The sequence below is a fragment of the Protomyctophum bolini genome (assembly GCF_963924005.1).
Source record: "Protomyctophum bolini genome assembly, chromosome: 5".
NCBI classification, from domain to species: Eukaryota; Metazoa; Chordata; class Actinopteri; order Myctophiformes; family Myctophidae; genus Protomyctophum; species Protomyctophum bolini.
In genome coordinates this window covers 4,548,150-4,573,255 of record NC_137866.1, presented here as the reverse complement: position 1 = coordinate 4,573,255, position 25,106 = coordinate 4,548,150, and the positions used below count along the sequence as shown (strand labels likewise).

The 25,106-nt window shown below is 42.6% G+C and overlaps 1 protein-coding gene across 1 annotated transcript; it reads right to left on the bottom strand.

The window, feature by feature from the left end:
- Positions 1-7,755: 7,755 nt before the first annotated feature.
- On the bottom strand, positions 7,756-24,349 carry aaas (achalasia, adrenocortical insufficiency, alacrimia). Its single transcript, XM_080763572.1, has 17 exons — positions 24,226-24,349; positions 19,561-19,680; positions 18,878-19,005; positions 18,733-18,788; positions 18,025-18,116; positions 16,761-16,807; positions 16,049-16,147; positions 14,249-14,392; positions 13,997-14,117; positions 13,276-13,400; positions 13,131-13,191; positions 12,948-13,038; positions 12,328-12,409; positions 11,199-11,266; positions 10,975-11,041; positions 10,610-10,694; positions 7,756-8,199 (listed from the first exon to the last, which is right to left on the bottom strand). Exons 2-17 carry the CDS (start codon positions 19,666-19,668, stop codon positions 8,008-8,010), a joined length of 1,566 nt encoding a protein of 521 aa, XP_080619698.1. The 5' UTR covers positions 19,669-19,680; positions 24,226-24,349; the 3' UTR covers positions 7,756-8,007.
- Between the last annotated feature and the right edge of the window lie 757 nt (positions 24,350-25,106).

Sequence of the window (25,106 nt, the reverse complement as noted above, 5' to 3'; positions counted from 1 at the left end):
CTAGGTTGGTCTCCCCTTGTCCCCCATATATGGGGACTAGGTTGGTCTCCCCTTGTCCCCCATATATGGGGACTAGGTTGGTCTCCCCTTGTCCCCCATATATGGGGACTAGGTTGGTCTCCCCTTGTCCCCCATATATGGGGACTAGGTTGGTCTCCCCTTGTCCCCCATATATGGGGACTAGGTTGGTCTCCCCTTGTCCCCCATATATGGGGACTAGGTTGGTCTCCCCTTGTCCCCCATATATGGGGACTAGGTTGGCGGAGGGTGTGTAGAGCCCAGGACCACATTAGATAATTGACACAGGGATGAAAAATGGGTTACTTACAAAATCGTGGAATAAATAAAATAAAATAAAATAAACACCCTCAAACTCAATATTGCGCTCCCCAGCTAACTCATTTCACTGTTTTTTTATTGATTATAATTTATTCCTTAGTCTTAGTGTTTTCCCTACAATGATTTCTTCCCTTATTGCCCCCCCATTTAAGGCATCTTTGGGTACTCAGAAAAGTGCTACAGGTATACATCAATTTGAGATATTGTTGATGTACACAAAATGGAGATGTACACAGAGGAGAATACAGAGCATGGAGATGAGATGCTACAGAAGACTCATGGGTATCTCCTACACCCAACACGTCACCAACGAGGAAGTACGGCAAAAGGTCAGCCAAGCCATTGGCCCACATGATGACCTTCTTACTACGGTCATAAAACGGAAACTGAGGTGGTACGGACACATCACCAGATCCTCTGGCCTTGCAAAGACCATCCTGCAAGGTACCGTACGAGGTGGCAGGAGAAGAGGGAGACAAAAGAAAAGATGGGAAGATAACATCGGAGAATGGACACACTTGAAACTCAGTGAGGCAATGAGAGCTGCCGAGGACAGAGCGGGATGGAGAGAGCTGGTCAACAGATCGTCTGTGGTGCCCCAACGACCCTCCGGGGTTACGGGATAGGTGAAGGTGACACAAAATGGGACCCCCTCAGGGTTCCTGGGAGAGGGGGGGGGGAATGATCGAGTATACACTCTGAGTTCTGGGGTATTGTGTACAATATTTGCCTCTGAGATGTAGTGTAGTGGAGTAGACAGTAAAAGTATTGGAAATTTGAAATACTCAAGTACTTCTCAAAATTGTGTACAGTACTTATAAGTAAATGTAATTGTGCATTATATATACCCAACCTGAACCTCTAACCACGCAGAAGCCACGTAGTCTGAATGCCATCTGTCCCCTTCGTGAACATTACCAGTAAGACGCGCAAACGCGGGAAGCGAACGCAGCTCGTACATATTTGGGTTTTGGACGTATAGCTGCTTTGGGGACTCCTTATAATGGTTATGGCTGAGTCATGGTGACACAAATCACTCAGCTCCATATATGGGCACAAAAGCGGGACAGACAGACACACAGACAGACATGATCTGCTAGGTCTCATGATAGTTTTGCATCCTGAAGCCTATATACTAATGGAACTAATGACAGATGTTAGTGAACATGGAGGTTAGTGGTGAGAGCGGATGGATCAGGAACCATGAATGTTTTGCCAGTGAATTCCAGATGGTTTATCAGTCCACCTTCTATCTCATGGGACGCGCTATAGATCCTGATTACCAGCCAGTGAAGGTAATTAATCCATAAAGACACACACACACACACACACACACACACACACGCAGATAGCAGAAACTAAACCCGCTCCGTCGAGGCACACACAAACAAACAAGCCCCTAGTAATACCACCACTTTTACAGAACAACATAAATGATACAAACCAACAAGACAACTACACAACCCTTTGTTGCTCTCACGAGAATGATGCTGGCAAAAGGATGCAAGATAGAAGAGGGTTTATTTGTCACTCACTGATATACAGTACAGGTACAGTGGAATTATCATGATGGCAGAATGGCAGCATGCCCGGAACCTTTCCTGGTGGCCTGCTGCCTATTGGCCTGCCTTCCTGTCAATGTATTTATTTTAAATATCATGGCGGCCCACCGGGGAATATGCCCGGTACGTCCTATACGGTCAGTCCAGCCCTGGCGCTACCTTGTGTGAAACATCATCATCATGAAACACATTTTCTCGTCCCTCAGTCGCCTGCCGCTCTCCGCTTCCCTTCAGGCAGAAATAGCTTCAAAAAGAACAGACCGGGAAGCAAAATGATGTAAAACTTTGAACAGCAGCAACTATACAGTCTGTTCCAGAAAGAACAGCCTGCTCACCATGGACACACACACACACACACACACACACACACACAGGGGAATATGACTGTATATCATTATTATAAATGTCAGTCAGACATGCTTGTACCTCCAGCATAAGGTACAGGGCATTTATTTTTTATTATAAATGTATTATAAATGTCTTCGCTAAATGCTGACAAGAAAGTGAACAGCCAATTAGATTAGAAGCAAACGCCTGCCCACTCCCAACATCTATTGCTATGCAACACCTCGGTCGGTTGATTGATTGATTGACACTATAAGAATAACTACGGTATATCAGTCCGAAAATACAGCATTTAAATTACGGTGAATATAACATAACTAAATAAATAGGGGCGCCTGATGGAGGGGAAAGGAACTGGTTGGAATAACGTGTTCCTCCATGCGCTACGACGTCCAACCAGGGAAAAAAGAGCAACTTGGACACTCCATGAAGGAAGCATGAGTTAAGTCCGTTGCTCTCCCCAGGTTGGCGGAGGGTGTGTAGAGCCGAGGATCACATTAGATGATTGGCACAGGGGTGAAAAATGGGTTACAAAATCGTGGGATAAAAAAAATATATATATATATTTATAAACATTAAGGGATTATACAATAATCCCTCGTCGGTTGAGCATGCAGAAGCTTTGGTTGGACAACAATACCAAACTGGCCGTGCCATCGAGAGCCCCTTTCCTCATGTTAAGGTCTTTCTGTGTGGCGCTCTGGCCAGTTGACCCACGAGCCCTGCAGACAAAGTGGAGTAATTGACCTCCTGACCTTCACTCTTCACAGCGTGCTGACTGGGGGAATGGATGTTATAGGTGATGATAGCCTCTGTTTTCTTGGCATTTGGCCCAGAGCCAAACTTGGCACACCTGCTCCACATGAATGGGATAGCAGCCAGATGTCATCCATCCACACATAAATAAACCACCATGCAACAGGACCCAGCCAGCCAGGCAGGGACACACACTGCTGGACAATGGAGTGGCTGCACCACTCAAAAACAACCATTTCCTTTGTGTCCCTTGAGGACCAGGAAAATGTTCCTCAGTCACCATGTCCACCCCCCCCCCCCCCCCCCCCCCCCACACACACACACACACACACACACACACACACACAGAGACAAAAATGAGTGATTACTTGTAACTCCCTGCCGCCCATCGCTGCATAAATGTGGATTTAAGTAATTCAACATTTTGACCTGAAAATATCAAACTTTTGCTCACATTACTCAGGTAGTATATATATAGATGTTGTTCTCCAGTGAGTGATGGATGTCTTGTCTTTGCTGACGGATGCTTTTCTCCCTGCTGTTGTTCCGTCTCATGATTGATGGGGTATTAAACGATCAAGTTAATTGTTCACAAGCTTATTTTTGAACGCAGGAAAGTGAGAAATCAACCTACTTTGTACTTGTATAAAAGCGCTATACGTGTGCACGACTGACCAGAGTCAATGTTGCCAGGTATTGCGAGAGAAACAAGCAACCAGGTCTATATGAAAACATGCCCAAAAGAAGTGACTCTTTTGGGGGCAACATGAGCACGTTAAACCTATATAGCCTATACATATACACCGGCAATTTGAAAAGAGCAGATCTACACTGTACAACCTCACAACACAGTACAGTACGCATTACTGTCCATGTCATCTTGGCTCTGTTATACTCATGTTATACCTATGGCTCCTTCGTCCGGAGTAGGTTGGGAGGGACGCGATTATCAGAAAGAAAAGAAAGAAAGAAGCATTCGAAGAGTCACATACCAGGCTATAACTTACAATAACAACCTTCAACAGCAGACACAACCTAGCCTGCACATTTTGTCCTTTCTTTTTAAACATGCACACAAACATCATTTTCAACTGTGTTTAAAAATTCACACTTCCAAGATGTTTTAAATATATTCCAAAACAGCAGATGTATACAAGCTCGCAGCGTGGCACAAATTAACCTATTCCAGAGCAAACAAATCAGCGAAAATAGCCAAACTATACATAAGCTCACAACCTGATGCATGATGACGTGTATATTGGCGGGATTTGGTGTACAGTATATTATGGGGAAAAAGGTGTGAACCTCAACCAGGACAGCCGGTCAACTGTGTAATGAGACATTGGTCTGTTGAGCTTTCCTTCAAGTGTCCACTAGATGGCAGCAGAATCTTTTGTATGACATTGTTTTGTATCAGCTGTCAGCTGAGTGGTTCTCAAAGTGGTCGGCCCAAGACAGACAGGCTCTGTCTTGGGGGTAGAAAAGCGCGCACCTCTGCCTCTCTGTCCTGGTGGTTAGAAGGCCCACCCTTTTGGAGTACTCCCTTATGGAGCTATGGAGCCATGGAGCTATGCCCCACCGACCGCAAATTCAACAACCGCCACAAAAGGCCTCTCTCTGCCCTGTCCAGGCTCTGGACAGGGCCCAAATTAGCCAAATTGATCACACCTGATCATCCCCTAGCAGTAGCCCAAGCCCACTGTGTGCGTATGTGTGGTGAGGAGCAAACTACGGAGCACACCATAGAAGTGTGTCCTCTCCAAAGGACTGGAAGGAGGATGAATCACCCTCCACACAGCAGACCAGGACGGAGGCAACCGCTTGGCTTAAGGACTTTGCATTCGCTAAATAAATAAGCCCCGAGATCTCGGCCTGTTCAAAACATCACAATGACATTCTGACGTCTGCATAGACTCCATATTTGGACATGCCTGACAAATAACTCCATATATGTGCATTAACCCATTCTGACCTGAGATCAGATTCACACGAGGTTTCCACTGGACAACACACTGGTCTGATGAACCCATTCTGACCTGAGATCAGATTCTAAAAATGTCAGTCGTTCTTCGATTTTTTCAAAAATAGCAGACCTACAAGCTCGTAGCGCGCCACTCGGTGGCGCGATATGAGCTTGTAGATCTGCTATTTTTCAATAGCTAAAGCATAACATGATGCCAACACCAAAATGGGTGCCCGGTCAGAATGGGTTAAAAAAAAAAGGGACACAGACATAATAACTGGGTGGGGCATGGCATGCATCAACAACTTGCATTGTTCAAAGTAGGCCAGTGGGCACCGCTCTAGTTGTTATACATTTCAGTTTAGTTAAGTTTTTGTTTGTTACATGACAGTCACTGTCAGTCTGTTTTGTCTTCAGCATAAGATATGAGATGGTGGGAAGTATAACCTCACGTCAGCAGGCTTTTTACCACGGAGGAAAAGCTGGGAAATAACAAACAACAAGTACTGTAACTACCAGCATAATTCATAAGTACTGTAACTACCAGCATAATTCATAAGTACTGTAACTACCAGCATAATTCATAAGTACTGTAACTACCAGCATAATTCATAAGTACTGTAACTACCAGCATAATTCATAAGTACTGTAACTACCAGCATAATTCATAAGTACTGTAACTACCAGCATAATTCATAAGTACTGTAACTACCAGCATAATTCATAAGTACTGTAACTACCAGCATAATTCATAAGTACTGTAACTACCAGCATAATTCATAAGTACTGTAACTACCAGCATAATTCATAAGTACTGTAACTACCAGCATAATTCTCTATTTCCGTGAAAGCAAAAGGCAAAAGAAGAACACTGCATTTATTTTCAACTCACTACTTTATTATAAAGAATAAAGTGGTCGTCCCCAGAAAAAAAAGAAAGTAATACAGCATCTATATTTTATACGTTGGCTATTCAAAAATACCAGATCTACAAGCTCACATTGTGCCGTAGAAAGCTTGTACCAGATATTATTTTTGAAAAACGTTTTTAAAAGTACCAAGGTTGTTTGGATTTTATTTTACATTAATCTTCTCTTCTGGGGGATTCCCTGGCGATGGATTCTGTTTTCTCCTGTCTGTGGACAGCGGCTACAGCACCAGGAAAACAAGACTTTTCCCCCTCATTCGGTGGAACTGCTGGCACTTTGCTTTGTTATTTAGACGAGACATTCACAGGATCTCTCATTCTTCACAGCAAGTAGGAAAATGTGAATGCTCATTTTTAAACATCACAGGCATAGAGCATCGCAGTCCTTTCAGAACAACGAGTGGCCCATGAAATGAATCCCAATGCATTTTCCCCATAGACATTTCAAAACGTATTTATTTAAAGACCTTTTTAAGCGTCGTACGAAGCCAACTCTTGTCGTGACAAATCATGACAACAAAACCGTTTTTTTTCCTAGTTTCTAATTCTTTGTTTGGCCCGAAAAATAGTGTTTGTTGTCATGATTTGTCACGACAAGAGTTGGCTTTGTCCGCGGCGTAAACGTCTTTTAAAAAAAAACTTCCTGAAAAGTCTATGAGGAAAATGAACGGGGATTTCTTTTCCGGGTCTCTCGAGGGGGGGGGGGGGGGCGGGACTGCGACGCTCTATATGGACGTAACAAAAGGGAAAATACCATCAAGCTCACAACTCGTCGCAGTTTATGTAAATCGATAATTTCTTCTTTGTTTCTCTTTGTTTTTTAATAATGAATTAATTTGATCACTTCAAATAATTGTCACAGCGGCCGGGTAACATTCTCGTTGTTTTCTCATTATTATCTCTCTGTTCAGTCAGGTGACCGCTGACCGGACGGCTGCCCAAATCACAACACTGTTTTTGTTAGATCAGTTCTAACCTCTCGCCTCACCAGCCTTTCCACCACCTCGGAGGAAAGCCTGGTCTCCGTTTCAAAAGTCCGTATGATCCTGTCGGGAGGGGATGATATCGCTACGTCATGTTGTAGTATTGTTTTGTAGTCATCAGGATGATATCGCTACGTCATGTTGTAGTATTGTTTTGTAGTCATCAGGATGATATCGTTACGTCATGTTGTAGTATTGTTTTGTAGTCATCAGGATGATATCGTTACGTCATGTTGTAGTATTGTTTTGTAGTCATCAGGATGATATCGTTACGTCATGTTGTAGTATTGTTTTGTAGTCATCAGGATGATATCGTTACGTCATGTTGTAGTATTGTTTTGTAGTCATCAGGATGATATCGCTACGTCATGTTGTAGTATTGTTTTGTAGTCATCAGGATGATATCGCTACGTCATGTTGTAGTATTGTTTTGTAGTCATCAGGATGATATCGCTACGTCATGTTGTAGTATTGTTTTGTAGTCATCAGGATGATATCGCTACGTCATGTTGTAGTATTGTTTTGTAGTCATCAGGATGATATCGCTACGTCATGTTGTAGTATTGTTTTGTAGTCATCAGGATGATATCGCTACGTCATGTTGTAGTATTGTTTTGTAGTCATCAGGATGATATCGCTACGTCATGTTGTAGTATTGTTTTGTAGTCATCAGGATGATATCGTTACTTCATGTTGTAGTATTGTTTTGTAGTCCACAGGCAGGAACAACAGGCAGGCAACTTTATTGAGGGAAAAGGAAGGTTCCTTCCATTTTCCCCCAATAAAAGCTACAGGCTACGAGAGCTTTTATTGAGGGAAAAGGAAGGTTCCGACTACAAAACAATACTACAACATGACGTAGCCATATCATCCGCTCCCGAGAGGATCATATACCCTAAATTAAATGGTGCCCAGGCTAGTTCAGATCAGTTCTAGGGGTCCACCGATGGTACTGTACTGTTCTCAGATCAGTTCTAGCGGTCCACCGATGGTACTGTACTGTTCTCAGATCAGTTCTAGCGGTCCACCGATGGTACTGTACTGTTCTCAGATCAGTTCTAGCGGTCCACCGATGGTACTGTACTGTTCTCAGATCAGTTCTAGCGGTCCACCGATGGTACTGTACTGTTCTCAGATCAGTTCTAGCGGTCCACCGATGGTACTGTACTGCGGGGAGAGGAGCGTTGAGAACAGGATGCGACTCAGGTCGGCGGGGCCCTCCTGGGGGTGGGGCAGTAAGGGGCTGTCGTTGAGACCCACATGGGGGACCCCCGCGCTCAGGAAGTAGAACGGCACATGGGTGATCCTTCCATTGGACCAACACTAGGGGGGAGACAGAGAGGAGGGAGAAGACGTCATTTTCTGTTGGAAAATGTGTCGCTATTCCACAATTCTCTGACTCTGAAACTACAGCTCCCAAGAGTTGAGTAACGGAAGCGAAAGATATACTAACCCATTCTGACCGGAAACCCGTTTTGGTGTCATCATCATGTTATGCTTTAGCTATTGAAAAATAGCAGATCTACAAGCTCATAGCGCGCCACCGAGTGGCGCGCTACGAGCTTGTAGGTCTGCTATTTTTGAAAAATCGAAGAACGACTGACATTTTTTAGAATCTGATCTCAGGTCAGAATGGGTTCATCAGACCAGTGTGTGTCCAGTGGAAACCTCGTATGAATCTGATCTCAGGTCAGAATGGGCTAATAGACCATAGAGTGCTTTTTGCGTCCCAAAACGCACTTTATAGTTTTGGGCCGCAATACACTAACAACCTCTGCGTCCACGGGATGCATATCCCATTCTGACCTGAGATCAGATTCATACGAGGTTTCCAATGGACACACACTGGTCTGATTAACCCATTCTGACCTGAGATCAGATTCTAAAAAATGTCAGTCGTTTCTTCGATTTCTTCAAAAATAGCAGACCTACAAGCTCGTAGCGCGCCACTCGGTGGCGCGCTATGAGCTTGTAGATCTGCTATTTTTCAATAGCTAAAGCATAACATGATGCTAACACCAAAATGGGTTCCCGTTCAGAATGGGATATAGGCCTATTTGATATTTTTATATATTTCTTTTTATAAAATTAAATTAAAAATGTTTTATTATTATTATTATTTTTGGAGTGGTGCAACCACTCCCTTACGGAGCTATGTGTGTGTGTGTGTGGGTGGGTGGCTGGGTATGAGCATGAAAACAGCATGGTTGTTTTTCACCATCTGTGCGCAAACTAATGCACACACAAACAAACACACACGCACGTATTAACTGTATGCTTTCGGGGGTGCCAGTACATTACAGTACAGTAGAGGGTACAGTAGAGGGGCCGCCACACGGTAACTGTCATTTCTCAACCGTTTCGGATGCTGCGCACCACTCACTTCACACAGGTGTGATTATTTTTGGGACTCATAAGAATTTCTTGGGACTCATTACATTGAAAACCCATTTACATCACTGATAAACTACTACTAGACTACTGAGAATACTAATGAACCACTATCAAAGTACGATACATAAAAACACACACAACATTACTATAATTCAAAATGGTAGAAAATCACAGAAATGGGTGCAAGAATACCATGGAAGACCCCTGGTATTAGGTACTACTCAGAAGACCCCCTATGGAAGACCCCTGGAATTAGGTAGTACTCAGAAGAGGGAGACGTCATTTTCTGTGGAAAATGTGTCACTATTCCACAATCTCTGAATGCTAAATAAGAGTCTGGAACTACATCTCCCAAGAGTCTGGAACTACATCTCCCAAGAGTCTGGAACTACAGCTCCCAAGAGTCTGGAACTACAGCTCCCAAGAGTCGAGTAACGGAAGCGAAAGATATTCGACCAATCACGACGCGTTCACGCGGCGCTCACGGAACTGTAGTGCCGTTGGAAACGCAACCGAGACGGGAGCATAAGTGTCATACAAGCGGCAAATTCATGTTATTTGTGAGCGGATAGTTTAATACAGAAAGGTATCATGGAATTAACACGGACAAAACTAGTGAAAGAAGAAATAACACGGAAAACGAACTAGCCATCTTAGCTTCATAACAATCGACACACTGTTTTGCTTCTAGTAGGACTTGGTTTTCGACCACGGCAAAAGTGAGGGGATGCGTCACATCTGCTTTATCGCTTTCATGGAACGAGCTTCCGTTCTCCAGACTGTACGACGGAAGCGTTTGAAAATTACGAGAGGAGGCAACAAGTCTGGCCACGCGAGACTGTCATTTTTGTGAAGCGATAGTCATGAAGTATTATAGCCATAAGGACTGGCCACAGTGTCAACAGAATCAAAAACAGGACTGACAGAAATACTGGCAGGATATTCACTCCACTTTGGAGACCATTCTGTGTTTTGAGATACCTCTGTCTGTTTCTTTTCTACTGTTGGGAAAAATCCCTGAAGAGTTTCTAACACATGATACATATTTAATCAAGATACTCTTAGCATCAAGTAAAAAAGCAATCAATAAATTCAATCAATAAAAGGATAAATTCTATAAAAAAATGGGAAAAGTGGAATCTCTTCTCACAGCCTAGCGATATTGCAATAGAATTTCATTGAATGTGTATTGTAATATGAAAAATGCAGCCTTTTTTCTTTTACTTTTTGTCTTTTTTCCTTTTCTTTCCCGTTTTGTCTTGTTAGTCGAGTTTTTGTCTGTCTGTTCTTCCTTCAATAAAAATTAAGTGAAAAAAAAAAGAAAAAAAACAGGACTGACCACAGTGAGCAAGGCTCCATGCTGGAAGTTAGGATGGAACTGCATGAGTCGGGGCTCCGTTCCAGCTTCTCCCTGAACAAACCCACTGAGAGAAACCACACAGTATTATTAGTATTATTACTTTAACCCATTTTGGCCTGACGTCGAAATTAAAACAAAATGTCTTCTAACATATATTCAAAGATTTGCACTACATTTTCAAAAATAGCAGACCTAGATCTGCTATTTTTCAATAGCTAAAGTATAACATAATGCTTGAAACACCAAAAGGAGTTCCCACCCAAAATTGGATAACTACTATCATCATCATTATCATTAATATTATAAAACATTTCAGGAGGACAAAATAATGAACATCCACGCACCATGGCAACAGCTCAAAGATGGGGCTGACTCTGGTCTTAAACACTGCTATGGTGGCCTGGGGGTCACCTGGACACAAAGTGGGACAACACAGGAGAAACAAAGCTACAGTTATACACAGATCTCCAAGCTAACAACGGGTTAAAATGTACCACAGGAGGGCAGAGAGAGCATGACATCATAACGTCTACAGATGGGACACACCACGGGAGGACATGAGGCTGACCTTTGAGAAGCACGGCAAGTCTCTCTCCTCTGGGGTCCCAGGCCAGACACTGGACCTCTCCTCCCACCCTATGAACACATTAATAATGTCAATAAGACACTGGACCTCTCCTCCCACCCTATTTACAATTTAGGCATATAGCAGACGCTCTTAATCCAGAGCGACTTACATTAAGCAAGAACAAAAAAGCATGGGAATACATCACATAAAAAGCATTTATCATGAAACATGCATAAGCTAAGAACGTAACAGTAGAATATCTATATAATGAAACTATACATATATATACTATACTATGCTATATGCTATGACTACATACAATGCAATTCTAGTGCTGTCTACATAACATGCTATAAGTCTGTAGCAAATGCTATCCAAGTCTACAGAAATGCTATCTAAGGGGGTAGGGTAAGTGCTATGGGCCACGGCGGAAGATTGGGAGTGATGCTGCAGTTCTGATTGTGATGGGAAGTGCATTCCACAGTTTTGGTGCCACATTAATGTGTCAATAAGACACTGGACCTGTCCACCGATGCCAACAGACACAATTGAATTACACAGTGATGAGTTTGTGTGTTTGACTTTGGGGGCCAATTAAGGCTAATTTATACGTTGTTGTATAATCCTCTTTCTCCCTCTCTACTAAACAGATACATTATATCACTGTTGTTTGGCAGAAACCTCTTAACTCCATATTTAAACTTTTTGTGTTTATTTTTTGGGGAAATTAACCCCCTACTTGAACATACTACAGCGTCACACAAGCATGTTAGAAATGCAGTGCTGTGTTTTGAGCTTGTTGATCTGCTATTTTTGCATTTTAATAAGTAAGTAACAGTAACGAATAAGAAACCGTTTTGGACATCAGGTAGCCCCCCGACAGAGAGTCTAAATTAAACCTGGTCCAGATGGCTAGGCAACCTATATTAATATTATATATATATATATATATATATATATATATATATATTAATATTAATCCAGATGGCTCGGCAACCTATATTAATATATTATATATATTATATATATATATATATTAATATTAATCCAGATGGCTAGGCAACCTATATTAAATATATATATATTAATATTAATCCAGATGGCTAGGCAGCCTATATTCTATTCTTACGCCATGTCTCCGTCTGGGGTGGTGAAGGTCGTCTCCGATAGGTCAGCTACCACCGTTGCTGCGTTTGACCCCGAGTGTCCCCCTGGTGGCCAAAGTCACCACCAAGTCATTTATCAAGTTACAAGCATGGCGGCACAACTTCAACATTTTAAAGAAACGCTTTCGTATAAAGGCTAGTTCATCTGTGCCACAATAGGTAGGTCGTCCAATGATCCATGGGTCGGCGGTTCGAAACCCGGCTCCTCCTCCTGTCTACATGTCGAAGTGTCCTTGGGCAAGACGCTGAACCCCAAATTGCTCCTGATGTGCTGGTTGGTATACCTTGCATGGCTTCCGCCGCAATCGGTGTATGAATGGGTGAATGTAATGTACAATCTATGTAAAGCGCCTTGGATAAAGGCGCTATATAAATGCACCATTTACCATTTATCTTTGGACAATAAAACAAGCCAAATTGGTCATCTTCAAATGAATAATATATGAATCCTATTGGCCCCTGGGTTTAATACCAGAACGCTCCGTCTGGTATTCCTAAACGTAACCTCAGTAAACTATGCCTAAATGGTTAAACCTAACCTTATTCCTAATCCTAACCCATACAAGAATATAAGAACACTCACCTAGCATATCAGTGAAGGTCAGGGCGTAGATGACCGTCTCTCCCTGGACAGTGAAGAGAAGTCGACTCCCATCTGGACTCCAGCAGCCGGACTGACAGATTAAAATCAAACACCATCATCAGTTCATCTGGCTTTGTGCCAGAACATTAAGGATGGTTATAAAGCATAGTGAAGTGTTGTCACCTGACAGCGGCCCTTCAAACACGGCCATCTGTCACACGTCCACATCCTGGTCTCCCAGACCCTGAGAGAAACACACGTTAAGTTAACCAAACTAATAGATTGGTGGAAGAAACCCAAACGGATGGATAATACTTTAGTGTCCAACCTGAACAGAGCGGAGGGCGTGGAGGCCAGAACATGGCTGCCGTCAGGAGACCAGGACAGGAAGGTGACTCCTCCTCCTCCCACGCGGTGCAGAGGGACGGAGCTCTCTGCCGCTACGTCCCACACCTGGACACCAACACAAAGATTGATTGATTGATTTATTAACAGTTTTACAGCAGAATTACAGTACATTTCAAGTACAACTCAATACAAAAACTGTTAACAGTGAGTGGACGACACCATAAAGCATTACACTCGTTTACAATAGGGCCCACCATTTTCAATTCATCCAAACGTTTAGAGACGTACGAATAGACACAACTATATAGTCAAAAGGAAATCATCATAGGAGGTAAAAAGGGAAAAGAAACATATACAGTGAGGGGGAACAGGGGTGGGGGGGATTCAGATTTTACGGGGGCCAGTTTTGAATTGCAGCCGTCCATAGGTGCCCTTTGAGAGCAGTTTTGAAGGAGTCAAGGGATTCGCATGTCGATGTTTATGTCCCACATCTGGACACCAACACAAAGATACGATCAGAAAATATGTTCATTGTTATCGCTACACTAACTGCTCAGCTACGGATGTGCAACCGATACACAGAAAGACAGACATACAGACGGAAGTCGTAATATCATGACCACAGTGACGGGAGACTCAAGACACAGACAGACAGACAGACAGACAGACAGAGAGACAGACAGATAGACGGACAGACGTACTATCATGGCCATGTCGACGGGCGATGCCGACACCAGCAGAGATCCACTGGGAGACCATTCTATGGAGGTGACTGGAGAGTGTCCAGGATGGGACAGGACCTGAGCACAGCCGGAGGACGGTCTGAGGGAACGGGCAGGGAGGAGATGTTAACAGCACTACCATACCATAGTAAAATGGTGTGTGCGCGCGGGCGTGCGCGTGCGTGTGCGTGTGTGTGCGCGCGTGCGTGTGTGCGTGTGTGCCGTGCATACCTGGTTGACAGGGAGCAGGGGTCGACGTGCCAGACCAGCAGACAGTTATGACAGGCTACAGCCAGAGCAGACGCACACAGAGGCTTCCAGCGAACCACGGCCACGTTCCTCTGGACGCGATGCTTCAACGTGGGACATATGGAACTGACACACACACACACACACACACACAATTCACAATGTATTGTAGGCATTTAGCAGACACTCAGACTTAGGGCTGATTCATACTCCTATTTTACCGCTGTAGTGCCGAAATGATTTCGGCTCGTCAGAAGTTTGGATGATGATCTTCTTCTAAAAGATTATAAAATTATATCGGCCTACAGAAAAAATAAAAACCTTAAAGATTATCTAGTACACAGCAAGCTAAAAGAAAACACACCAGCACGCCAGGGACCAGAATACTTCAAACCCAAACAATTAGTAAAAAATAGAACCACAAAACGCGTGTTAGAGATTAAACAACAAATAACAGCCAGAACCAGCAACTGCATTTACTTAATCACATGTGAAAAATGTGGTTTACAATATGTGGGAGAAACGGGTAAAACAATAGGTACTAGGCTGGGACGACACAGATACAATATTAACAATGCCAAAAAGACAACCACAAGATTTGTGCAACATTTCATGGCTCACGGCATTGAAGCTCTAAAATGCGCTGGACTTCAACACAACCCCAACTGGACAGTAGGACAAAGACGTTTTAATGAAAAACAGTGGATTAAGAACCTCAACACGGATTTTCCTGGAGGCTTAAACATGCCTAAAATCAGATCTTGAACACAACAAAACTTAAACTTAAAGATTAAACTGGAGAAATCTAAAAATGATTGGATCAGACTTCCTTCGGATACATGGCGAATGCATTTATTCCTTGCATTGTGCCTACACATGTTGCGACCTTCGGACCTTCGGTCGCAACATGTGTAGGCACAGTGCACTGAAGTTTTTTAATTCCCCCCCCCCGAACCTCAAATGACGTCACAATGTAGGCTCTACAGAGCTGAACAGACTTTTATTCAGGCTAGAGAATAGGAGTATGAATCGCGCCTTACAATGAGCAAGGTAAAATGCATACATCAAACAATAGGATAAGTGCTTAAGTTCAGTAACAACAACATGGGGAACAAATTACCATGTTTCTTTTGTTGTTGTTTTGTGTGTGTGTGTGTGTGTGTGTGTGTGTGTGTGTGTGTGTGTGTGTGTGTGTGTGTGTGTGTGTGTGTGTGTGTGTGTGTGTGTGTGTGTGTGTGTGTGTGTGGGGGGGTGGTATTTTGTGAAAATAAATGTTAAATATGTCTATATTCACATTCATTGCTATAAAGAAGAGTATGTTTTTGGTGACAGGAGTCTCAGGGTCTGCAGTAATAAAAAGGTGAACGAGAAATTGACCAGGGCGATATCCATTGGGAACGCACACCCCCCTCAGTTGTGCAATACCTTTATTGTACAATGCAAATAACATTTTGGGTGTTTTAAACATTGTTATAATTTAGCTATTGAAAAATAGCAAATTTGGAATATATATATTTTTTCAGAACGAACGTTTTTAACTAAAATCTTTGCTTCTGGGGTGGGGGGGGGGGGACGGACCCAGGAACAACATATTTTCAGATGGGGGTCGGAGGCCAAATACATATCATTTTTGGGGTCCTTGACATGAAATATTGAGCACCACTGATACAGAAACATGAGGTATTTTTGAGAAAACCGTCAGAATTTAGAAGAATATCGATGTCAGGCCTAAACGGTATAGAAGCGGGTACTGTACTGTACTGTACTGTACTGTACTGTTACCTCTTAGGGTTGTAGATCTTGATGGAATCGTCCAGCAGGCCCACGGCGAACTTGTCAGTGTGAGGGTGCCAGGCGAAGGCTCGCACCGCACAGTCAGACCTGTAGGGAGAGCATTTAGAGAATGAAGGCTCGCACCGCACAGTCAGACCTGTAGGGGGAGCATTTAGAGAATGAAGGCTCGCACCGCACAGTCAGACCTGTAGGGGGAGCGTTTAGAGAATGTAGGCCGCACAGCCCAGCTTCAGTCACTGATCCAACACACTTACTGTAACTGCTGCAACTATTCCTAATTTGTTTTGTATTTAAGTTATTTACTGCTCATGTTTGGATTGGGGCGTAAGTCCCTGCGACATACTAACGTCATGTCCGGGGGGTGTACTTGTACATCAAGCTGCCTCACGCTACAGAAACAGGAGATGGGCTTGGCAAGGCTACTTACTGTATACTATTGCAACAGTTAATAAAGTACTCAATCAAACTCATATGGCAAGTTGGCCAGGATTGAACCCAGAAACCTCCAATTCAAAGGCACTACCGACGGAGTTACAAATAATATTGAAATAGATTTTTAAAAAAAGGAAAGAAAAATACATTTAATTTTAGACCTCCAAATAGAGTAGTAACATATTTTACTCTACTGATTATGCAGATTATGTAAATGCAATAAAAACAAAGTAAATACCTGTACATTCAGTGATTTTGCACAACTTACCATTTTAGCACCTGGGAAAACTCGGTAATCATGTCCTCCTTGCTCAGCTGTGTGGTGGATTACAAACATCTTCAATTAACATACTGTACCAAACCCCTGTGTAATCAATGCCATTATGAACATGTATTAATTACCTGCAGCCTATTCTAGAAAACTTATGTTGCTAATATTAGTGGTTCTCAAACCTTTTCATGTCAAGGACCACCAAGATTATATTGTATTTGGTTGCAGTATCAAATCAATCAAATCAAACTTTATTCATAGAGCACGTTTTAAAACAACCAAGGTTGACCAAAGTGCTGTACATCAGTGGCAGAACAGAGAACAGGCAGGAGAAAACACAGAATATAAACGAGAAACACAATAATAAAAAATGACAAAAATGTAAGCATGAAAGCATAAAATGGACTCAGGAGGGATTAAAAGCCAGGGAGAAAAGATGAGTCTTAAAGGGACACTTCACCCTTTTTGCAAAAAAATATATGTTAATGACGTTTAGAAGCTTTAGATCACTTTCCTGGGGGTATTTATGTGTGCAATATGTGGTTTTAGATATTTTAGATTGTAGCAGTGAGCCTGTTGTCTCTGATGTCATGGACACTGGTCTCACTACCTTCCTGGACTACAATTCCCATAATTCTTTGGTGCACTGCTCCTCCTTGTGGATAGGGGGAGAGCTGTCTTACTGAGACAACATGTAGTCCAGGAAGGAAGTGAGCCCAGTGTCCATGACATCAGAGACAACAGGCTCACTGCTACAATCTAAAATATCTAAAACCACATATTACACACATAAAGACCCCCAGGAAAGTGTTCTAAAGCTCCTAAACGTCATTAACATATATTTTTTTGCAAAAAGGGTGAAGTGTCCCTTTAAAGGTGAGACTTAAAAACACCAATGGAGGGGGCAGAGCGAATGTGAAGGGGCAAAGCTCTTCCAGAGCCTGGGAGCTGCAGCCGCGAAAGAGCGTAGCGCCCCCTAGTGCTTTTGTTAGTTGTTCGGCCCTCTAGCAGTACCTGATCCGCAGAGCGCAGAGCTCTAGCCGGGGTGTAGGGTTTTACGAGCCCGGAGAGGTATTCGGGGGCCAGCCCATTTAAACATTTAAAAGTAAATAAAAGGACTTTAAAATCAATTCTAAAAGAAACCGGGAGCCAGTGAAGGGAGGCCAGCACGGGGGTTATGTGTTCTCTCTTTTTAGTGCCGGTTAAAAGGCGAGCAACGATACAGAAAACCAGAAGACAAAAACAACAAGGCTCCACTTACCGTGAGGTGAGGAAACAGGGAGCCGTGGAAGGAGGACAGCCGTCGAAGCAACGCCAGGACGAAGCCAGACGCCACTGACACACATTTGGGCACTGAGGAGGAGGAGTGAGAGAGGGACATCATGGGGGTGTACAAGAAAACAAAATAAAAAGAGACATGACATACAGTAGATACCGACCGTTGAGCGAGTTGAAAAATACTTCTAAAAAAAGCTTGCTAGAATGAGAGACCGACGACAGCAGTGTTGTTTTTGTTGGACTAAAACTAAGACGAGAAATGTTCGTCGACTACCTTTTTCTCACTGACCAAAACTAAATGGAAACTAAATGAAAACTAAGCTATGATGACTAAAACTAAGACTAAATATACTGACAATTTCGTCAACAGATAAAAACTAGGAAGGGACTAGTGGACAAGAGATCCAGTATAAGTCATTTTACACTTGGTTGCATGCTGAAAATAGCCGATCTACAAGCTCACAACTGGCATCAAGGCCCACCAAAATAAAATTTAATTTTAAAACTAGACTAACACTAAAACATTTTGGGTGACTAAAACTAAATGGAGACTATTCAAGAGACTATGACTAAAACTAAAATAGAAATTTGCTGCCAAAAACAACACTGACAGACAGGCATCCTCGGGACATCCTCGCCTTCTGAACCCAAAAACAACACTGACAGACAGACAGGCATCCTCAGTCCTCACCTTCTGAACCTGAGGTGTAAATTTCATCCAGTAGTCCAGTGAGACCTGCATCCCTCCTGGTAGCCAGAGAGAGGAAAGAGTTAGAAAAACCGTGTGTGTGCGTGTGTGTGTGTGTGTGTGTATACAGTCTACTAGCGTTACATACCATGCGGTTGCACTTCTCATCCACAAGGTCTCGCTGTGGTCCAGAAAGGCAGCCTTGCTGCTGTTTTCTGTGCGGCTGTGAGGCTTCAGAGACTCCCGGGGGAAGTAGAGACTCAACGGACCTGACTCCTGTATGAGAGACACACATACACTCCATTAGAACAGACCTGACTCCTGTATATGAGTGAGTGAGTGAGTGAGTGAGTGAGTGACACACACACACACACACACCTTTTTTGAGTGGTGCAACCACTCCAAGGAACAGCAATGTCCGTGTTCACCTATGTGTTCACGTATGTATGTATGTATGAGCATCAAAAACTTTCAGTTAGTAGTTACTTTGTAGATTTTGACAAAACATACATTAACCACTTCACTATGCATATTTAGGCTATTTGAAAATAGACGGATATTCTTTTCCTTTCAGCACTTAAGAGTATATTTTAATGTGCATACTTTCAGGCAAGTAAATTTGAAGGACAGAATTTTATCGTGCCAGAACCTCTTTCAATATATAATAAAATCCACGATCCACTGTCTGCTAAAACAGAGTCACTTTGGACAAGAACACCCGTCCAATGTCACACAACCACACAACCACACAATGACTCAATCATTTGTATCCCTAAACTGACATTGGCACGACAAAATCGCAGAGTGGACCTTTAAAAATGCGGCTCAGACCTGTTTCAGGCAGCTGGTTCCGGTTCCGGACACCAGCTCGTTGTTGGACTCACAGAGCGTGATCTGACCCGCAGGGTGCGGAGGGGGGAACAGAACCAGAGAACACATCTTTAGTGGACCCTAGAACACACAGAACAACAGAACACATCTTTAGTGGACCCTAGAACACACAGAACAGAACACATCTTTAGTGGACCCTAGGACACACACAGAACAGAACACATCTTTAGTGGACCCTAGAACACACAGAACAGAACACATCTTTAGTGGACCCTAGAACACACAGAACAACAGAACACATCTTTAGTGGACCCTAGAACACACAGAACAGAACACATCTTTAGTGGACCCTAGAACACACAGAACAGAACACATCTTTAGTGGACCCTAGAACACACAGAACAACAGAACACATCTTTAGTGGACCCTAGAACACACACAGAACAACAGAACACATCTTTAGTGGACCCTAGAACACACAGAACAGAACACATCTTTAGTGGACCCTAGAACACACAGAACAACAGAACACATCTTTAGTGGACTCTTAAACACACAGAACAACAGAACACATATTTAGTGGACCCTAGAACACACAGAACAACAGAACACATCTTTAGTGGACCCTAGAACACACAGAACAACAGAACACATCTTTAGTGGATCCTAGAACACACAGAACAACAGAACACATCTTTAGTGGACCCTAGAACACACAGAACACATCTTTAGTGGACCCTAGAACACACAGAACAGAACACATCTTTAGTGGACCCTAGAACACACAGAACAACAGAACACATCTTTAGTGGACCCTAGAACACACACAGAACAACAGAACACATCTTTAGTGGACCCTAGAACACACACAGAACAACAGAACACATCTTTAGTGGACCCTAGAACAACAGAACACATCTTTAGTGGACCCTAGAACACACAGAACACATCTTTAGTGGACCCTAGAACACACACAGAACAACAGAACACATCTTTAGTGGACCCTAGAACACACAGAACAACAGAACACATCTTTAGTGGACCCTAGAACACACAGAACAACAGAACACATCTTTAGTGGACCCTAGAACACACAGAACAACAGAACACATCTTTAGTGGACCCTAGAACACACAGAACAACAGAACACATCTTTAGTGGACCCTAGAACAACAGAACACATCTTTAGTGGACCCTAGAACACACAGAACAGAACACATCTTTAGTGGACCCTAGAACACACACAGAACAACAGAACACATCTTTAGTGGACCCTAGAACACACAGAACAGAACATCTTTAGTGGACCCTAGAACACACAGAACAGAACACATCTTTAGTGGACCCTAGAACACAGTAACACACAGAACAGAACACATCTTTAGTGGACCCTAGAACACACAGAACAGAACACATCTTTAGTGGACCCTAGAACACACAGAACAACAGAACACATCTTTAGTGGACCCTAGAACACACACAGAACAACAGAACACATCTTTAGTGGACCCTAGAACACACACAGAACAACAGAACACATCTTTAGTGGACCCTAGAACACACACAGAACAACAGAACACATCTTTAGTGGACCCTATAGAACACACAGAACAGAACACATCTTTAGTGGACCCTAGAACACACAGAACAACAGAACACATCTTTAGTGGACCCTAGAACACACACAGAACAACAGAACACATCTTTAGTGGACCCTAGAACACACAGAACAACAGAACACATCTTTAGTGGACCCTATAGAACACACAGAACAGAACACATCTTTAGTGGACCCTAGAACACACAGAACAGAACACATCTTTAGTGGACCCTAGAACACACACAGAACAACAGAACACATCTTTAGTGGACCCTAGAACACACAGAACAACAGAACACATCTTTAGTGGACCCTAGAACACACAGAACAGAACACATCTTTAGTGGACCCTAGAACACACAGAACAGAACACATCTTTAGTGGACCCTAGAACACACAGAACAACAGAACACATCTTTAGTGGACCCTAGAACACACACAGAACAACAGAACACATCTTTAGTGGACCCTAGAACACACAGAACAACAGAACACATCTTTAGTGGACCCTATAGAACACACACAGAACAACAGAACACATATTTAGTGGACCCTAGAACACAGTAACACACAGAACAGAACACATCTTTAGTGGACCCTAGAACACACAGAACAGAACACATCTTTAGTGGACCCTAGGACACACACAGAACAGAACACATCTTTAGTGGACCCTAGGACACACAGAACAGAACACATCTTTAGTGGACCCTAGAACACACAGAACAACAGAACACATCTTTAGTGGACCCTATAGAACACACAGAACAGAACACATCTTTAGTGGACCCTAGAACACACACAGAACAGAACACATCTTTAGTGGACCCTAGGACACACAGAACAACAGAACACATCTTTAGTGGACCCTAGAACACACAGAACAACAGAACACATCTTTAGTGGACCCTAGAACACACAGAACAACAGAACACATCTTTAGTGGACCCTAGAACACACAGAACAACAGAACACATCTTTAGTGGACCCTAGAACACACAGAACAACAGAACACATCTTTAGTGGACCCTAGAACACACAGAACAACAGAACACATCTTTAGTGGACCCTATAGAACACACACAGAACAACAGAACACATCTTTAGTGGACTCTTAAACACACAAAACCAGAGCTTTTACTGTGGACTCTATTAATCACATCAGTTTCAGAAAACGAAAAAATATTTTGTTATGGTTGGAACTGGGATAAGATTTTGTCCACCATTGCCATGCTGTATTGATGTGGTACCTTAGGTCCTAAGGCATAGGAGAGTACAGTAACTGGCAAACATTGCGCAAAACAATTTTGTCTACACTCTAATTGTGTAGACTTCGTGTAAAATGGAGAAATGTAGCTACAGACGGCTAGATAGAAAAAGTAGTTCCAACAAGTACTTTATATCGTTAAATTGAGAATATGAAACGAAAAAGTCACAAGCCAGGATAAATATGCCTCTCAACTGAGTTTTATTTTAAAAAAGGTTGACATTTACTTCAGTAAACACATCTGTGTTCCTAAAGTAAAGACAGACTAGAGACAAACAAAAGAGGATCTGTGGAGATTGTCAGCCTCTCTCTCAGTCTCAACACACAGACAACTAAACATAAAACTGTAATGACACCTATTGTCTGCACGTATTACCTAATTATTATTCAGGTGTAAAAAAAGAAATAAGAAAAAAAAGAAACTACCAGCAAGCTACAGCAAAATGTAGTTAAGCTACATAGTTAAACTAATGAGCTTAATGCTCCCCAACACTACACTATATTATTGGAGCTTAGATTGCTTTTCTGGAGGTCCCTGGCCGGGACAAAACATGTTCAGATGGGGGGTCCGCAGTAATGGTAATAAATAACTATATGGGGCCCTGGGGGTAATAACAACTGTAATGGCAGTAAATGGGGTCCTACTTGACAATGATAATGTTTGACAATCATGCAGATTTACTGGAGCCTATAGACAACAGCAGTTCCACTGCATGTTCTGTAGTGCAGTGGTTCCCAAAGTGGGGTCCGGGAACCCCCAGGGGGTACCCAGCTGGTCGGGGGGGGTAGGACCAAGGGATTTGGGATTTGTTTATAAACATTTTGGTATTTGTTTATAAACATTTGTGATTTGTTTATAAACATTTGTGATTTATTTATAAACATTTTGGGATTTGTTTATAAACATTTGGGATTTGTTTACAAACATTTGGGATTTGTTTATAAACATTTGGGATTTGTAAGTCTCATGGGGGGGGTAGGACCACTACCAGTTGGCCTGTAGTAAGTCTCATGGTCGGGGGGGTAGGACCAAGGGATTTGGGATTTGTTTATAAACATTTTGGTATTTGTTTATAAACATTTGTGATTTGTTTATAAACATTTGTGATTTGTTTATAAACATTTGTGATTTGTTTATAAACATTTTGGGCTCTGTATAATATGTTGCCTAGGGCCTCAAAAGGCCTAGAACCGGCACTGACCCAGCTAAATGATAGTTAGGAACCAAATGGACCCATATGGGTCTGTAACCTCTCAGATTAACATTGATTTTACAAGAATTGGGGTTCCCAGATAATATAGAAATGACATGAAATGGGGGTCCGTCTGTATAGACTAATATGCATGTCAAACATTGGGGTCATTGAAATTAAACAGGTTGAGAATCACTGCTTATAGAGCCGTAAAAATCTTCTCTTATGGGAGTCCCTGGGGGTCCGCGGGCCGATTACCGGTAGTGTCAATTTGGGGGTCCTTCACACGAAAAAGTTTGTGAACCACTGCTGTACTTAGGGTAAGGTGTTCTTGCTGACATTTTCTACCAAACAGCAAACACAGTTTATACACTGTAAAAACTAAAAAGTACGACTGGCCAAACAAAAAGAGCAGAATATACATGCGAACATAGCTTGTAGATCGGTTATTTCTGCCAAGAGAAGAGACAGTCATAATATCACGTAGCTGTGTGCGTGTGTTTGTGTGTAAGCTAGCTATAGTATAGTTAGCCAGTTAGCATTGCCATTGACTGACATAGTTTAGTGTGTATTAGTCAAGTAGAACTGTTCTTTTGGAATCTTACCTTTGATGTCCTAGCCTGGGCTGGGCTGTTATGTGTTCAGTTATACGTTCAGTTTGAGACTTTGAGTGATGATCTAGTAAAATCAGCTCACTGTTTGTTTGTATGCCGCCGCGTTCTGAACAACGGCAGGCGGTAAGGTTCAAACTTAAACTACACACCATTAGTATGGTGCCAAAATGTTTTAAATCCAGAGATGGGACATTGCTGCCCTCATCAGGATTGAAAACGAAATTGCACCGTTTAGAACTTTAGGAGCAGTGATTGTCGACCCTTTTCATTCCAAGGAAGGACCCCCAGGGGCCAGGGGGGGGGGTTCCAACTTCCAAGGACCCCCAGGGGCCAGGGGGGGGGGGGGGGTTCCAACTTCCAAGGGGTCCAAGTGGACCTTTATAGGTCTGTAACTCTGACAGTGTACACATGTTTTGGTTCTATTTGTACACACCCCCAATACACAAATGCAATATCAGAATACATTATTGATTTCAGCTGTTACAATTCCAAACATGCAAAAATGACCACTTTCAGTCTAAATTAGTATAGCTTAATGACTAGTACTAAAGTCTTTTTTTATGTCTAATGTATTTGCATTTAAGACAGACAAATGTATTTGAAAAAAAAAATCAAAAATCAGGATTCCAATTCAGAAATAGCTAAAGATAATTCAGGATTCCAATTCAAATATAACAAAAATAGCAGATCTACGAGCCCAAAACGTGTTTGTGAGCTTGTAGATCAGCAATTCTTTTTACTATATGCATTGTGGCCCTCTGGAGTGAGTGTGAAATATAGTGGCCCTCTCCAACGCCGCTCCATATCCAAAAACTGTTAATATGTATAGCAATAAAAAATCAAGATCTCACACAAGACAACATAATCGTTTC

What these genes read in the sequence shown, in the direction of transcription:
- aaas (XM_080763572.1), bottom strand. Translation starts at nt 19,668, where the DNA reads ATGTGTTCTCTGGTTCTGTTCCCCCCTCCGCACCCTGCGGGTCAGATC. An exon ending in AAGATCTACAACCCTAAGAG is followed by an intron (nt 14,393 to 16,048) that starts GTAACAGTACAG and finishes TGTGTGTGTCAG; the next exon opens with TTCCATATGTCCCACGTTGA. An exon ending in ACCCCAGACGGAGACATGGC is followed by an intron (nt 11,267 to 12,327) that starts GTAAGAATAGAA and finishes ATGTGTTCATAG; the next exon opens with GGTGGGAGGAGAGGTCCAGT.